At 39.7% G+C, this 16921-nt stretch overlaps 1 protein-coding gene across 8 annotated transcripts in view; it reads left to right on the forward strand.

The window, feature by feature from the left end:
* pam (peptidylglycine alpha-amidating monooxygenase) overlaps window positions 1-16921 on the forward strand; it is a 392585-nt gene that overhangs the window by 214994 nt on the left and 160670 nt on the right. For all 8 annotated transcript variants that reach the window (XM_028805293.2, XM_028805296.2, XM_028805297.2 and 5 more), the window contains exon 7: window positions 7512-7595. In XM_028805293.2, the coding sequence (XP_028661126.2) occupies window positions 7512-7595 (84 nt within the window). The remainder of the gene's footprint in view (window positions 1-7511; window positions 7596-16921) is intronic.

Here is a 16921-nt window from a genome sequence, read left to right on the forward strand (position 1 = left end):
GCTAAGGGGAAATTTAGGCAATATAGAGCCCAAATTATACTTCTGGCTTAGTTGAAGAAAAAGAAAGGTATCAGGGTGGTGCATTATAAAGGCATATTTTCATTGATAATGTGATGGGAAGCATCTACTATATAGTAAAACACTAAGGTCTGTATTTGTTTTTGTCCTGTCCAACAAAAAATCTAATTGGTCAGTTTGGCTTTGGTAACTCAGATCGAAAGAGGAATTGCAAGTGTGCAACACAGCTGAAAGAGTAAAGATGTAAGAGTCAGACTAAGTGGCACTGTCAGATGAGAATTATAAAACCAGGCAGGAGGTGAGCAAGGAACCTTGAAATGACAGAATCTGAGAAGCAGGCTTTATGGGAATGCACTCGACAAAGGAAACACTGAGCAAGAGAGGTTCAGACACACAAGCATACTAAGGAAAAGTGTAGGTATACTGTAACATATATACAGTGCATCCGGAAAGTATTCACAGCGCATCACTTTTTCCACATTTTGTTATGTTACAGCCTTATTCCAAAATGGATTAAATTCATTTTTTTTCCTCAGAATTCTACACACAACACCCCATAATGACAACGTGAAAAAAGTTTCCTTGAGGTTTTTGCAAATTTATTAAAAATAAAAAAACTGAGAAATCACATGTACATAAATAAGTATTCACAGCCTTTGCCATGAAGCTCAAAATTGAGCTCAGGTGCATCCTGTTTCCCCTGATCATCCTTGAGATGTTTCTGCAGCTTAATTGGAGTCCACCTGTGGTAAATTTAGTTGATTGAACATGATTTGGAAAGGCACACATCTGTCTATATATGGTCCCACAGTTGACAGTTCATGTCAGAGCACAAACCAAGCATGAAGTCAAAGGAATTGTCTGTAGACCTCCGAGACAGGACTGTCTCGAGGCACAAATCTGGGGAAGGTTACAGAAAAATTTCTGCTGCTTTGAAGGTCTCAATGAGCACAGTGGCCTCCATCATCCATTAAGTGGAAGAAGTTCGAAACCACCAGGACTCTTCCTAGAGCTGGCCGGCCATCTAAACTGAGCGATCGGGGGAGAAGGGCCTTAGTCAGGGAGGTGACCAAGAACCCGATGGTCACTCTGTCAGAGCTCCAGCGATCCTCTGTGGAGAGAGGAGAACCTTCCAGAAGGACAACCATTTCTGCAGCAATCCACCAATCAGGCCTGTATTGTAGAGTGGCCAGACGGAAGCCACTCCTTAGTAAAAGGCACATGGCAGCCCACCTGGAGTTTGCCAAAAGGCACCTGAAGGACTCTCAGACCATGAAAAAGAAAATTCTCTGGTCTGATGAGACAAAGATTGAACTCTTTGGTGTGAATGCCAGGCGTCACTTTTGGAGGAAACCAGGCACCACTCATCACCAGGCCAATACCGTCCCTACAGTGAAGCATGGTGGTAGCATGATCATGCTGTGGGGATGTTTTTCAGCGGCAGGGACTGGGAGACTAGTCAGGATAAAGGGAAAGATGACTGCATCAATGTACAGAGACATCCTGGATGAAAACCTGCTCCAGAGCGCTCTTGACCTCAGACTGGGGTGACAGTTCATCTTTCAGCAGGACAACGAGCCTAAGCACACAGCCAAGATATCAAAGGAGTGTCTTCAGGACAACTCTATGAATGTCCTTGAGTGGCCCAGCCAGAGCCCAGACTTGAATCCGATTGAACATCTCTGGAGAGATTTTAAAATGGTTGTGCACCGACGCTTCCCATCCAACCTGATGAAGCTTGAGAGGTGCTGCAAAGAGGAATGGGCGAAACTGGCCAAGGATAGGTGTGCCAAGCTTGTGGCATCATATTCAAAAAGACTTGAGGCTGTAATTGCTGCCAAAGGTGCATCGACAAAGTATTGAGCAAAGGCTGTGAGTACTTATGTACATGTGATTTCTCGGTTTTTTTTATTTTTAATAAATTTGCAAAAACCTCAAGTAAACTTTTTTCACGTCGTCATTATGGGGTATTGTGTGTAGAATTCTGAGGAAAAAAAATGAATTTAATCCATTTTGGAATAAGGCTGTAACGTAACAAAATGTGGAAAAAGTGATGTGCTGTGAATACTTTCCGAATGCACTGTATTTACATTTATTCTATCTTCCTTTGATAGGTAATGCACTGTATTTACATTTATTCTATCTTCCTTTGATAGGTAATGTGCCTAGAACTTATAAAGGCCATTCATTTTTTCTTCATCCTCTCCTCTGCTACTACCTCCAGTGGGTCAAAACTCCAATAATGGAACTGCCCTGTTTATCAGCTTGTTGATTTTTGTGGGACTTCCTTGAAGTGACTTTATCCACCCACTACACCCTCACCACAACCTTCTTCCTCTTTTCCCACTTCTGTGTGGGGGTTGATGTGTTTGATCAGCCTTCTTCATACAGCTCAGCCCTGCATCTCCTCTCCAATAAGACCCCTTTCCTTCAAATCTTCCTTTACTCTATCCATCCACCTCCACATTAGCCTCCTTACTCTTTTGCCCACATTTCACATGTTCATACCACATCAACCTACTTTCCTGTACTTTCTCAGATATCTGCCCTAATGTTTTCATACCCCTGATTGTTTTATTTCTTATTCTGTCCTTTTTTTTTTTTTGTACTTCCACACATCCATTTAAACCAACTACCCCCCACTACAGAATATCACACTGGCTCTAACACCGTTAAAGAACATATGAAGGATGTTGCTATGCACATTAAAGTAATACAGCTCCCTAAATAAAGAGGCTGCTCTGCCATTCTTTTATAGTGCTTCCATGATAATGGACCAGTCCAGCTTGTTATTGTTATTGTCTCCTAAGTATTTACAGTATAGCAGGGCTCCACCTTCACATACATGCTATGGGAGTAAGAGGCTCCTTGTTGTGACAAAAGTCAATGACCAGTTCCTTAATTTTGCTAAAGTTAAATTGCATATAATTCTACTTGCACCAAGAAACAAAGTTCTCAAAATGACTCCTATACTTTCTGTCATGCCACTTGACAGTACACCCCATTAATGCAGAATCATCCGTAAATCTCTACAGGTGACACAACCTAGTGTTATATTTATATCTGATGTTTAACACTAGAATTACCAGAGCCTACGAAAAAACTCGTAAATCCGTCCCACCTTAAATCGCGTCTTAAATCCGTTTGCACCTCTCCGCCAGAGTCCTTTGTCATCTAAATGTGCTGATAAAGCTACTAGCAGCCAGCTATTCCATCCCCCCACCGACTTAGAATGAACTTCTCTCCTAGCTCAAGCCTTGCCTTGATTTGATTACCTGGGATTGAAGTGGAGTTTTACAGTGGAAATAATTCTAGCGTTATTTGGAATACACGCATTTCATGTGTGTTCCATTTCTATAGTTGGCTGTGCAAACACATTTTTAAAACAGAAACGTTTTTCATATTCTAATAGTAAATGACAAAATGTAGGCATAAACCATATAACGTATGAAGCCTGAAGTCCATATATCAAAGAAACACTTTCACAAAAGGTACAAATAAAAGAACACGTGCGCCTTCATTCAAAAAAAAAAAAAAAAAAAAAAAAGCCGCGTTAGCATGCCACATTGACACTCTTATTACAAGCGCCGCAGTGGCGTAATGGTATCAGCGCCTGACTGGGAATCAGAGGGTGGCGAGTTCGATTCCGCACGGCTCCACTTCGAGAAATTAACTGCTCTTATTCTTACAATTTTAGAATAACAATATAAATTTGATTTCAGTCTGTAACAGGCGGAGTAACTTATGATACTGGTAAAGGTTAGCTTTTTTTTTTTTTTTTTTTTTAATTCACTTTTCATTCTCGCAGTCACATTCAGAATCAATCCATACAACCCCATCTGACACAGCTGGTTTCACATAAATAAAAGTGCACTTTTATTCAAGACTATAACCGAAGAATAAAGAAAGCAAGTTACAGTTGGTGGTTGATACGACAGCTTGCGTGGTGCAATGTTAAGAACTGCTGATTTCCGATCCGTGCTATATAAAATCATCACATTCAAATATTAACAGTTCCCACACACCCAAGGTCCGCCATTCCTACATTTACAACATGTGTACTTGTTGCAGTGTACACACCTCTCTGTGCTATGGTTCCTATTACAGTGAATGAGCACCTGACACTGTACTTTCTTCCCTGGGGGAAGCTGAGGTCTTAGAACGGAAGTTTGTTGACGCTGTATCATCTTTTCTTTTTCCATCGCCTTTTCCTGTAAGAAGCGACGACGAAGTTCCTCTGCAAGGTGAGCCATGAACACTCTTCTTTCCTCAGCGGACCCCGTGCATGCCTTATACAGTACGTGTGCGTTCATCGCTGCTAGGTCAAGGATGTTGTACAACACAGCAACCGGCCACCTGCGTGTTCCTGTGCGCACTGAACAAGCACGCGCCTTCTGGTCCATGATGTCAACGCCACGCTGGGGAAAAAAGAAAGACAAATATATGTGACATTTTGAAGAAATCATTTTATCACCAGAAGAGCACCACAATACTTCGTCACACTAATATTTTTTTCATTAGCATACCTTCATGTGGTTGTAGTCTGTGACCGTGTTTGTTTGTTTTTTTTTTATCTTGCCCAATCTCCACATCATGGTGCATTGTGCTGAGAATGCAGACAGACTTCATCTTTTTGGGCACATACACTGTCAGCATGGCACTGGGAGATCTAAACACCAGCGTGGAGAATTGTTCGTGTACTGAACTGACTTTAGCTGCAGGTGGAAGTTCCCGTCGCACTTTATTCATGGTGCCAAGCAGAGCTGTATTGCGGTGCAGCAGTCTATTAGCCAGCGAAAGTGACGTGAAGAAGTTGTCTGTTGTTACGGTTCTGCCTTTTTGGATTGCGGCAGATTTGGAGACAAAGTACATGTGCAATGCCACTCCTTATTTAGGAAAAGATCCCAGTCGTCCCACGGGAGAAAGACTTTCCGAGTCTGTGGTCATAAAGCTTATGGAGCCATTTCTGGACAAAGGCAGAACCATAACAACAGACAACTTCTTCACGTCACTTTCGCTGGCTAATAGACTGCTGCACCGCAATACAACTCTGCTTGGCACCATGAATAAAGTGCGACGGGAACTTCCACCTGCAGCTAAAGTCAGTTCAGTACACGAACAATTCTCCACGCTGGTGTTTAGATCTCCCAGTGCCATGCTGACAGTGTATGTGCCCAAAAAGATGAAGTCTGTCTGCATTCTCAGCACAATGCACCATGATGTGGAGATTGGGCAAGATAAAAAAAAAAAAAAACAAACACGGTCACAGACTACAACCACATGAAGGTATGCTAATGAAAAAAATATTAGTGTGACGAAGTATTGTGGTGCTCTTCTGGTGATAAAATGATTTCTTCAAAATGTCACATATATTTGTCTTTCTTTTTTCCCCAGCGTGGCGTTGACATCATGGACCAGAAGGCGCGTGCTTGTTCAGTGCGCACAGGAACACGCAGGTGGCCGGTTGCTGTGTTGTACAACATCCTTGACCTAGCAGCGATGAACGCACACATACTGTATAAGGCATGCACGGGGTCCGCTGAGGAAAGAAGAGTGTTCATGGCTCACCTTGCAGAGGAACTTCGTCGTCGCTTCTTACAGGAAAAGGCGATGGAAAAAGAAAAGATGATACAGCGTCAACAAACTTCCGTTCTAAGACGTCAGCTTCCCCCAGGGAAGAAAGTACAGTGTCAGGTGCTCATTCACTGTAATAGGAACCATAGCACAGAGAGGTGTGTACACTGCAACAAGTACACATGTTGTAAATGTAGGAATGGCGGACCTTGGGTGTGTGGGAACTGTTAATATTTGAATGTGATTTTATATAGCACGGATCGGAAATCAGCAGTTCTTAACATTGCACCACGCAAGCTGTCGTATCAACCACCAACTGTAACTTGCTTTCTTTATTCTTCGGTTATAGTCTTGAATGAAAGTGCACTTTTATTTATGTGAAACCAGCTGTGTCAGATGGGGTTGTATGGATTGATTCTGAATGTGACTGCAAGAATGAAAAGTGAATTAAAAAAAAAAAAAAAAAAAAAGCTAACCTTTACCAGTATCATAAGTTACACCGCCTGTTACAGACTGAAATCAAATTTATATTGTTATTCTAAAATTGTAAGAATAAGAGCAGTTAATTTCTCGAAGTGGAGCCGTGCGGAATCGAACTCGCCACCCTCTGATTCCCAGTCAGGCGCTAATACCATTACGCCACTGCGGCGCTTGTAATAAGAGTGTCAATGTGGCATGCTAACGCGGCTTTTTTTTTTTTTTTTTTTTTTTGAATGAAGGCGCACGTGTTCTTTTATTTGTACCTTTTGTGAAAGTGTTTCTTTGATATATGGACTTCAGGCTTCATACGTTATATGGTTTATGCCTACATTTTGTCATTTACTATTAGAATATGAAAAACGTTTCTGTTTTAAAAATGTGTTTGCACAGCCAACTATAGAAATGGAACACACATGAAATGCGTGTATTCCAAATAACGCTAGAATTATTTCCACTGTAAAACTCCACTTCAATCCCAGGTAATCAAATCAAGGCAAGGCTTGAGCTAGGAGAGAAGTTCATTCTAAGTCGGTGGGGGGATGGAATAGCTGGCTGCTAGTAGCTTTATCAGCACATTTAGATGACAAAGGACTCTGGCGGAGAGGTGCAAACGGATTTAAGACGCGATTTAAGGTGGGACGGATTTACGAGTTTTTTCGTAGGCTCTGGTAATTCTAGTGTTAAAGTGTGAACAGAAGAAGACATTACTGTTTCATTTGATTCTGCAGTGTTGCTTACAGCAATGCCAGAGACGCAGACCACGAACCTCACACTTGTCCTGACAAGTAGTCCTTTGTCCTGGTTACCATAGGCTCACCCACCTTCATATTCCCTGACATTACCCCTTAACTGAGATGTCTAAATGCCACTGAAAAACAGAGAAACATAATCCTCATAATGCCGCCAGCTTATCTAGCTTTGGGGAGCAAATAGATAATTGTATCTCTCACTCCATTCTTTGCTCAGTAGGCAGACTGCAGTGTGCCCAAATGGTTTTTCAAAAGAGGACTTGTATAGTCTGGGACGAGCCTGTCAAAGGTTTTTAAGATTTGTGACATAAACATCATTAGTCTGTAGTCATAAGGTGCACAAGTGATTGTAAAATGCATGTGTTCTTGGGTACTAGAACAAAACAAAATATTTTCCACAGCAGAAGTATTTTGTGAAGCCTCAGTGATAGACTGAACAGGTAACAGAGGATTCCACAAAGTTGGTCAGCATAGGCCTTAAGTACTTTAGGATTAGGTGTATCTAGTTCTATAGTTTCTGCGTTTAAAAAATACTGTGAACCTTTCATTGTCTGGCACCTGTTGTCATTAATAATAATAGCAGTTGTCTTCTGTGAGGTCAATGTTTCACCCCAAGCAATTTTTTTTTTGCCAAGAACATGCATTTTATTACATAGCAGATTTACTTTTTATGCATTTTTCCTTTCCCAGATGTTGGATTTAAAGTTGGTGGTGATACTGGAATTGCAAACTTAGTGCTTCAGATTCATTATGGAGATGCTTCTGCATTTAAAGGTAAGTTATCATTCATAGACCATATAGCAGTACTGAGTTTGAATTATTTGTTTAGTTTTTTTACATTGGATGTAGGCATGTATTAGAAGTTTATTTTGACTTTTCATTTTGTTAGTTAAAATGGCCATTATGTTTTGTAGTACAGATTAGAATGCCTACTTTATCTAAGCAAATTTCCTATTCGCAGTCACACAGTGCATTTTGGCCTAGATATCTACTCTGAACAAGACAGGCATTGCTTGTGATGGAACTTAACCAATGATAGTTCTCAAAACTGTGGCTTTACTAAAATGGCAAATTTTGTACATTTATAATAAAAAAGCAACATTTGTATACACTGATATGTGACATATAAAATGTTGCAAACAAAAATGATTCTGTAGAGACGTGATTTCATTTTCAGCTGATTGCCATATTGCCAACTAAAACTGTATATATGCTCTGTCCGCCGGTGACTTTGTTCAGCGGATATTTTACTGGAAGTTTGCCTTGTGGCTTGCTCATTTGAACTTTTTTTCCCAGTGCTGCATGATGATTTGTGAGGCCAGCGTGACATCAGAGTGCTGTAGCAACTGTGCATGGAACTTTAACCAGATGCATACAGGAAAATTGTTGTCAATCTTCTTCTGGCATGAATGATATCACAACTAGCCTTCCACTCACAAAAAAAACGTGTAGTACTGTATTTGCGTTGCTGGCAGAACAGTGCTGCTTGCATAGTTAGTCATGTGCTACAGCTAAGATCTGAAAGAATCCCTCCACTTCCCCCTTCCCAAGAAAGAAAACACATGTGATCCTGTGAAATAATAATAATAAAAGATTCATTACTGTTTACAAATCATTTCTATCTTGTTCATGGGAAAAAATGTGCAAAGCATCTGCACCAAGGCTAGATCTGAGGGGGTACTCTTCCCACACGATAATGCAGACTCATGATAAATGCCCCACTCAAAGTGTCGGCTGATGGGCATCCCCACACTTTGATCATGATGTGGTAAACTCCAAAGGGGACCCAGTCGTCATCCCTCTATCACTGCTCTATGACGGTAAAAGGTCAGTACGCTAAGAGAGACTAGAAAATTCACCCACTGCCCCACCAGTTTTCGATCACTCCACTTTAAAGTCCAGTTCAAAAAGCAGCAGTTAGCACTTCTGCCTCACAGCTGACATTTTTGGCCACAATAATTTGTCCTGCATAGTTACCAGGAGCTTCCCACGCCTTCAAGGACAATTAAAACACCCTTGCACCATTATAATCCACTCAAAACTAGTTCAGTTCCTCCTTCCCTATTAGCATCAATGCATTTCACAGAGTTCCCTTATTACTAGTAATTGCTATTGGTTATTGCAATGAACTTGTGTTCCCTACTGCAAATCTTTTGCTCATTTGTTGGAAAAGCATTACACATGTCTTCTCTTCCAGTTCCTGTACATTTCTTATTTTATTAACATTGCTTGAAGTTTAACAGTTACACTTTAGCTTACTCATGCAGGAAATCTGCAAGGTTAGTTTTTGTCTTTGAAAATGTTTTCTACCTAATTATAATTTACTTCAAATGTCGGTATCATAGTAATATACAGGTCTAAATTATATACAACAAATCACATAATTAAAATTTTGATTGTCTGCTGTCATGTGCCTTCTTATCTTAAGGTGAATATGAAGTGCACAATTCCCACAATTGTGGCAGTTTAGTTTGGCCCTGTTTGAAGCAAGTTAATACCAAGGGAATACTATACTGGTTATTTCTTGTTTAACTACAGTACTTACTATGTGCAGATCTGTTTTTTTATCCAGCTTATCATAGCAATTGCCTGGTTGAAGTTGAATGTTATCTTGGGATTGACTGGAATTCGCCCAAGGTGGGATGCCTGTCACACATATAGTCACATACGTAGTCTTGTGTAAAGCACATATTCTTCAGCAAGTCTGAACCAACACATATAACTGCTGCTATTATTTTTCCATGTTAGATTATCTGTCTGTCTGTCTGTCTGTCTGTCTGTCTGTCTGTCTGTCTGTCTGTCTGTCTGTCTGTCTGTCTGTCTGTCCGCTTTTCACAAGAGAACAACTTAACGAATTTAGATCAGGTTTTTTTCTATAATTTGCTAGAACATTCCAGTTGCTTTTGTGACTTATCTCATCGTTCGCTTGCGGTACCAATTTATTTGCCCAAATCCGAGAGAGAGGCCGAGGGGAGGGGGACTTTGAGATTTTTAAATGAGGAAAAAGCACTGGGCACTCAAAGGCACTCTAAAATAAAAAAGAATAATTGCATGAGTTGCAGTAATGCACAATGGTAAGTGCTTCAAGTTTATGATTATTTTTAATTCCCATGCCACATCAAAAAACAACTTGTATACCTTGACTTGAATGCAAATTAAGAAGAAAATTTCTAGAAAAATGATGTACAGATAGCCACAGCTATTACATTGTGACCTTGTGTTAAAAATAGAATGTCTAATATGCATAGCTGGATACTCATTCCTGTGAAGCACAAGCAGATGAACTGTTCCTAATTGGTGTCAAATCTTCAAATCCTGTCCTCTGTAGGCCTAGCCCCAAGATCCCTCATAGCTCTGACATAGTTACATAAACAAATTTTGCAACTGCTTGCTTTGAAGTGTAAATCAGTAGAAGACTTCCATGTTTCACGGAAGAATGGAAACCAACCCGATAAATTAATATGTAAAAACCCAGGAAGTGTGTATTTCATTCTATTAACCTTACTGTTCCTGCTCTCTGTGGACAGAAAAACTGGCATATTTTGCATATAGTTTATATATTAACAAAACAAAAGTACAAAGACATATTCTTCTACATGAGTTGCAAAAAAAATCAGGGGAGAGTGAAGTTAGCAATAGACCTCACAAATTTTAAATAATTTTGTTCACAACACAAGCTGTGAAATGGTGATGTTCAAAAGACATCATGGGAGTCATAGATAAAGACTACTTGTTCATATACCTAGACTACTCTCCTTTTTACAGGTCAAATTCCATTACAACGAAGTTCCAGGGACCTAAAAAATGTTTCGTTGTAATGAAAATTTTGTAGTAATGAGATTCTGTATTTGTCACTATAATGCTTTCTTTAACTTGCGTCCAGGCATTTGCAGTCATTTCAATAGCTTCTTTCACGTTAATTTTCATATCCTCCTGTCTACATGTTATGCTGACAAGACTTTTTCTCAGCATTTCCTTGCAATAATACACTTTTAGGGTGTAAATGATGCCCAAATCCAATTGCTGAAGCACTGCTGTGCAATTGGGTGGGAGGAATTCAACGCGAACATTATGTAAATGTGGAAGAATGTTGTGGGCAGCACAGTTATCAATCAGAAACCGAATCATCCTTTTCTTCTTCTTCATATTATGAGGTTTCTGAACACCGAAGTGCATCCCAAAGCAATGATTATCACGTCTGTGGAAGATTGTTTGTCTGTTGCCGGGGCAGGACAACCGCTGGCTCACAGCGCCATGGAAGCAAATCCAAAGAGATCGTGGTCACAATATAAGTCCCTGTCTTGCACCCCAAAACACGAGGTTGAGTCTCAGTACTTTAGCAAAACCAGGTTTATTCTGCTTGAAACAGGAACAGTTCGGTTATTTATTGTAGCAGGATCTAGCACTCTCCTATGCACAGACACAGCAGTGAGGCAGGTTTGTGGCTAGGTTAGTAGCCAAGTAATACTGTTCCCTGCAATTACAATGTTCCTTGCATCACCCATAGAGATCTTTTCTGTTTGCTTCAGTGCTGAGCCGCATCAGAGCTGTGAGCCTGCAGTTGCCCCGGCAACAGATAAACAGACTTCCACCGACATGGTGATCGCACCTTGGGACGCCCTTTGGTGTGTCGTCACATTGGGGGAGGCCCCAAAAGAGTTTAGAAACATCACAACAGTGACTTTGCTTTTTCTTGAATGAGTGGCGCACTAATAGGAATGTTTCTTGAATGAACATCACTGAACCACATAAAAACTGCTTTTTTGACTTCTTCAAATGCAGCAGTTTGCATACGTTTGCGCTGAGTCCCAAGGTTTGCAACCCGAGATTTTTCTTCTTTTTTTGCTTGGTCTTTCAAGAAAGTTGACAGTGTCGACAGCAAAATTCCAAATTCACTGGCAACATCTTTTTTCTTTTTGATGGAACGAAAGCCGCAAAAATGTCACTTTTTTTTTCTAATGTGAACTGTTGTCATATTTTCGTGTCAGCCATTTCTATAGGAAGGTGACAATGACTTAAATTCCAATGGATGTTTTTCAAATGTTGACGAGCAATAACCAAAAGGTATCACTGAAACCCAGAGAAAACAAATACAGCAAAAAAAAGTACAAAGAAAGCTTGAATCATCTGTGGATGATTCATTCAGGCATTTCAAGGTCTTTTGGGCACTTCGTTGTAATGAAAGTATCTGCTGAATGTATTTCGTAGTAACGAGACTTCTATAGACACTGTCATATGGGGAAACTGTCGGGACTATAAAAATACTTCATTGTAAAGATATTTGTTGTAACAGAATTTGAACTGCATATATATATATATATATATATATACTTACTATATTACATATACTTAAGGGAGCAATCACTTTGTTCTAGCTTTTAATAGCAAAAGTGGCCTTTCGTATGGAAGCTTTAAAAAAATAATCTTTGTGTTAAATGATGCAGCCACATTCCATAAAAAGTTTCACTGCGTTTTTTTTCTTGTGGCACTCTGAAACTTACTGTGTAGTTCAAAAAAAGCTATATCCCAAAAACTGATGTCAGTCGGTTAAAAATAAAACTTAAGAAGTTATTCCTGTTGTTCAAGTTACAGTTTAGAATAAATTCCATATTAAGCAATTGGGCAGAAGACGAAGTACAGTTCTGCTGTTGGCCAAAGTGATTACACTGAATGCATTTTTTTTTTTTTTAACTTCTAGAGCTGTTGTTTAAATATTTGCAGATAGTCCAAATTGATGTATAAAATGAAGCTGAGTCACACAACATACAAATACGCTTCATTTATTATTTTAGATTAGGTCACCTTTACATTACAAAATATCCTCATTTATTTTAGGATACAGCATATCTTTTTTTCCTGTGATTTTATGTAATGTAGTAAATCCACTGCATCCAGCTTCAGCGACAGACTGCTGTCACTGTCCTGCTCCACTGACAGGCTGAGGAGATTGTTCCTCCCCCACACTATGCGACTGTTCAATTTCACCCGGGGGTGTTTGGGGGGGGGGGGGGGCATTAACGTTATACAAAGTTATTGTCTGTTTTACCTGCATTTTTATCACTCTTTAATATTGTTTCTTTATCAGTATGCTGCTGCTGGAGTATGTAAATTTCCCCTTGGGGTTAATAAAGTGTGTGTGTGTGTGTGTGTCTGTGTGTGTGTGTGTGTGTGTGTCTGTGTGTCTGTCTGTCAATCTATCTATCTATCTATCTATCTATCTATCTATCTATCTATCTATCTATCTATCTATCTATCTATCTATCTATCTATCTATCTATCTATCTATCTATCTATCTGCTTCGTATTCCTGGAGGTTATCCGAGAACAAGTGTTAGAAGGCAGGAACATACTGTGATGTGACTCCAGTTTGCTACAGGATAAAATGAAATTTAAGTATACATGCAGGGGTACTTTTACAATTATTGATTGACTAAATAGCATGTGTTTGGTATGAAATAAAACACAAGTCATTACAGAAAATCTATGTCAGTCGGCCTATGCTATTAAAATTTTGGTTTAGATCTTTCTCTCTGTTACTAGGAATGAGCACAAAGGTCACAACAATTGACCTGACTGTCTGTGTGCTGTCATTATAATACACAGAACAGTTAACAAACATGTTTCATTTTTCATATCTTGTAAAAATGAATTCCTCTTTTATTATATGTGTAAAAGGACACTTAACATACATTTTTTGTCATTTCCTCCACCAATGATGCACTGGAAGATAGCTTAGAAGAATGTGAAATGCTGTTTAAAGCATTTCCAAAAAAACACATGATCCCAAGGGGTTTTATAAGCACAGGAAGACCCAGTGCCCTTTAAGTACTGGCAGATAGCCATCGTATCAGTGACGCAAGATCTGGCATGCCTTAGCATCTGTCTCTCTGTTTATATGGCATATTCCTCAGATACACTGGCATTCACAGGTTCATAAAAAATGGGAATTCTCTAATTCAATTAGAAGTCATTAGTTTGAATCTAATAAAATTACTACAATTATGGGTACGGCTAGTATCACATTTTCTTGTAAGCAGCAGAAATTAGTGGTTTAGTTATCCAGGGAAATAGGCCTTAATCTTCATTTGAGCTGGAAGATCAGTTTTTATCTTCTGCTTCAACCTGTCTAATAACAGACATGTAAATACCATATGGTATAAACACATTCTTTGGCTGGAAAAAAATCTAGTTCCTTGGCAACTGACAATTTCTGCTTTATCACATTTTCATATTTAGAAATAACACCTTTGTTCATACTACATCTAAGGCAATCATGTGAAGTTATGAAGTTTTTTATTTTGTTCGCTCAGAAGAGTGAAAGTGTTCTTTAATAATTGTAGCTGATCAGTTTTGTTTTTGAGTCAATTATACATTTACATGACTACTTAAATGTCTGTACGCAGTCAAAGTAAAGTGTATTTGTACATAAATTCCACTCAAATATATACTATTATAAAAATGAACCAATTTACTTATTCATTATATATATTGTATAGTAAATTGAGAGTTATTAAATATTCCTAGACTTTAGGAGATTTTACAGGGGGTTATGAATGACTCTTCCTATACATCGTGCAGTATAGAGCCTTGGTGTTGTATTCAGTGACTTTTTATACAACTAAGTTGGAGAACAACCTACTTTATAAAGCAGCATCCACAAGTTATTTATTTGAACAAACTGGGCAGACTGAGTGCTCTTATAAAATTGAAGAGTTTAAGTTGCCTCTTAGTACATGCTGTAGGCATGTTGCAGGTTTTTGTCACCTTGGGAAGGAGGTGAAGGACGTCTCCTTCCAAAGATCTGGATTTTGATTTTTAAGAAGTGTCAAAGCGTTGCTTTGCACAAACAGTTTAAATCAAATAATTTGTTTTTTGTGAAGGGTATAAAGAAAGAGACTATTTTCAGAATTATGTACTGAATGTTGAAGGATGAAAGCTAGTATGACCCAGGTTAACTTTAAATTTGATCCAAAGTTTGTATGAAATCCTTAATAGATATCTCAGAATAGCTGGCATTTTATAAGCATCGAAGATTTGTTTCTGAATGTTGCAGAGAATCAACATCATGTTTGCAGCAGTAGCTGTATTGACAACCCCCCCATCATGAAGCACATTTAACAGCAGCAAAGTTTAAAATAAAAAAATAAAAAGATACAAAACAGGTGTTTGTTGTCAAATGATACTCTAGTGCAGGGGTGGGCAAACTACGGCCCGCAGGCCACATCCGGCCCGTTGGTCTTTTTAATCCGGCACGCCAAAGATTGGTACGAAATTGCCCAAATCAAATCATATCATAATTATGACTGCATTCATTTGACTTTGTCCTGTAATGCCTGGCGTTCCACCAGGTGGTGCATTAGGCGCAGTGATACATTGACTTGATTTTGCGGAGCCCGGGTTACTCTCTGTTATTACTCTGCTACTGCTCTGAACCGATCTGCAACAATGAGTGGGCCAAAGAAAAGAAAAGTGAGTGCCGAGTGTTTAATAAGGAATGGACAACTAAATACTTTTTCACTGAAGTCCGGTCAAAGGCTGTATGTCTTATTTGCCAAGAAACCGTTGCGGTTTTAAAGGAATACAACATCAGCCGTCACTTTTCCACCAATCATGCTAATTACGCTAACAATCAGTCAACGCAAGAATGGACGGCTACTGCTCAGAGGTTGGCAGCTAGTTTGCAGGCTCCGCAAAACACCTTTATCCGACAAACTGCCATCCAAGAATCAAGCACGAAGGCAAGTTGTGTGCTGGCATTCAAATTAGCAAAGACCAGCAAGCCTTTCTCTGAAGGGGAGTTTCTCAAAGAGTGCATGGCAGAGACAGCAGGTATCTTGTGTCCTGAGAGCAAGAACAAATTTGAAAAAATTAGCTTATCACGCAGGACAGTGACTCGCCGTGTTGAGCTAATTGACGAAGACTTAGCTAGCAAGTTAAACAAAAAAGCGGAGTCATTTTCATTATATTCCTTGGCACTGGACGAAAGCAATGACATAAAGGACACTGCTCAGCTTTTAATTTTTATCAGAGGCATTAATGACAATTTTGAGATAACGGAGGAGTTTTTGGCCATGGAATCCCTAAAGTGGAAAACGCGGGGAGAGGACTTGTATGACAGCGTGTCAGGGGTCATAAATAGGCACAAGCTACCTTGGAGTATGCTCGCCAACGTTACCACAGATGGATCGCCAAACCTGACTGAAAAAAACGTTGGGTTGCTCAAAAGAATCCAGGAGAGGGTGAAGGAGGACAACCCTGAGGAGGAGGTAATTTTCTTACACTGCCTAATCCACCAGGAAGCACTGTGTAAATCCTTATTGCAGCTTGACTACATAGTGAAGCCAGTTGTAAAACTCGTTAACTTGATTTGAGCGAGGGGACTTCAGCATCGTCAGTTTATTGAATTTCTTGAAGAAATTGACGCTGATCACCAGGGGCCTCATGTATAAACGGTGCGTACGCACAGAAATGTTGTGTACGAACGTTTCCACGCTCAAATCGCGATGTATAAAACCTAAACTTGGCGTAAAGCCACGCACATTTCCATGGTAACTCATACCTTGGCGTACGCAATTTCTCCGCTCGGTTTTGCAGACTGGCGGCACCCAGCGTCAAAGCAGTGCTACTGTTCCTGTGTGCTCATCCTTTCTTTCTTAGCTCCACATTCCTGATGCGGCTTTATAAATACACTGAAATTAACTGCATATTGTTTATTAGTGTAATGCATCTGATTGTAATTAACCTGTAGCAATATAATGGTCCAGGGAATAGCCATAATATTCCAAATACCATAACTGCTTTAGCGTTGTTACGCTCACTGCATCTTGTTCTTCTTTTTGCTGCTCTCGTTAAGGGTTGCCACTGCGGATAATCTTTTTCCATATTGCTCTCACTGCACCACTCAGAGTATTTATATCACTGTATCTGAGTGTGAATCACAGCAGCAGCTGATCGGAAAGAGAATTATCGGTATACAGTTTCAAGTACACACTACCTCAACCACGGCAAAAAGCGTCAAAGCCTTTCCTGTACGGACCTCGCGTTTCAGAAACAGTTTCATCCCAAGAACTATAAACGCACTCAATCAGTCCATCATGTGC

The sequence above is a fragment of the Erpetoichthys calabaricus genome, chromosome 7 (genome assembly GCF_900747795.2).
Source record: "Erpetoichthys calabaricus chromosome 7, fErpCal1.3, whole genome shotgun sequence".
NCBI lineage: Eukaryota > Metazoa > Chordata > Cladistia > Polypteriformes > Polypteridae > Erpetoichthys > Erpetoichthys calabaricus.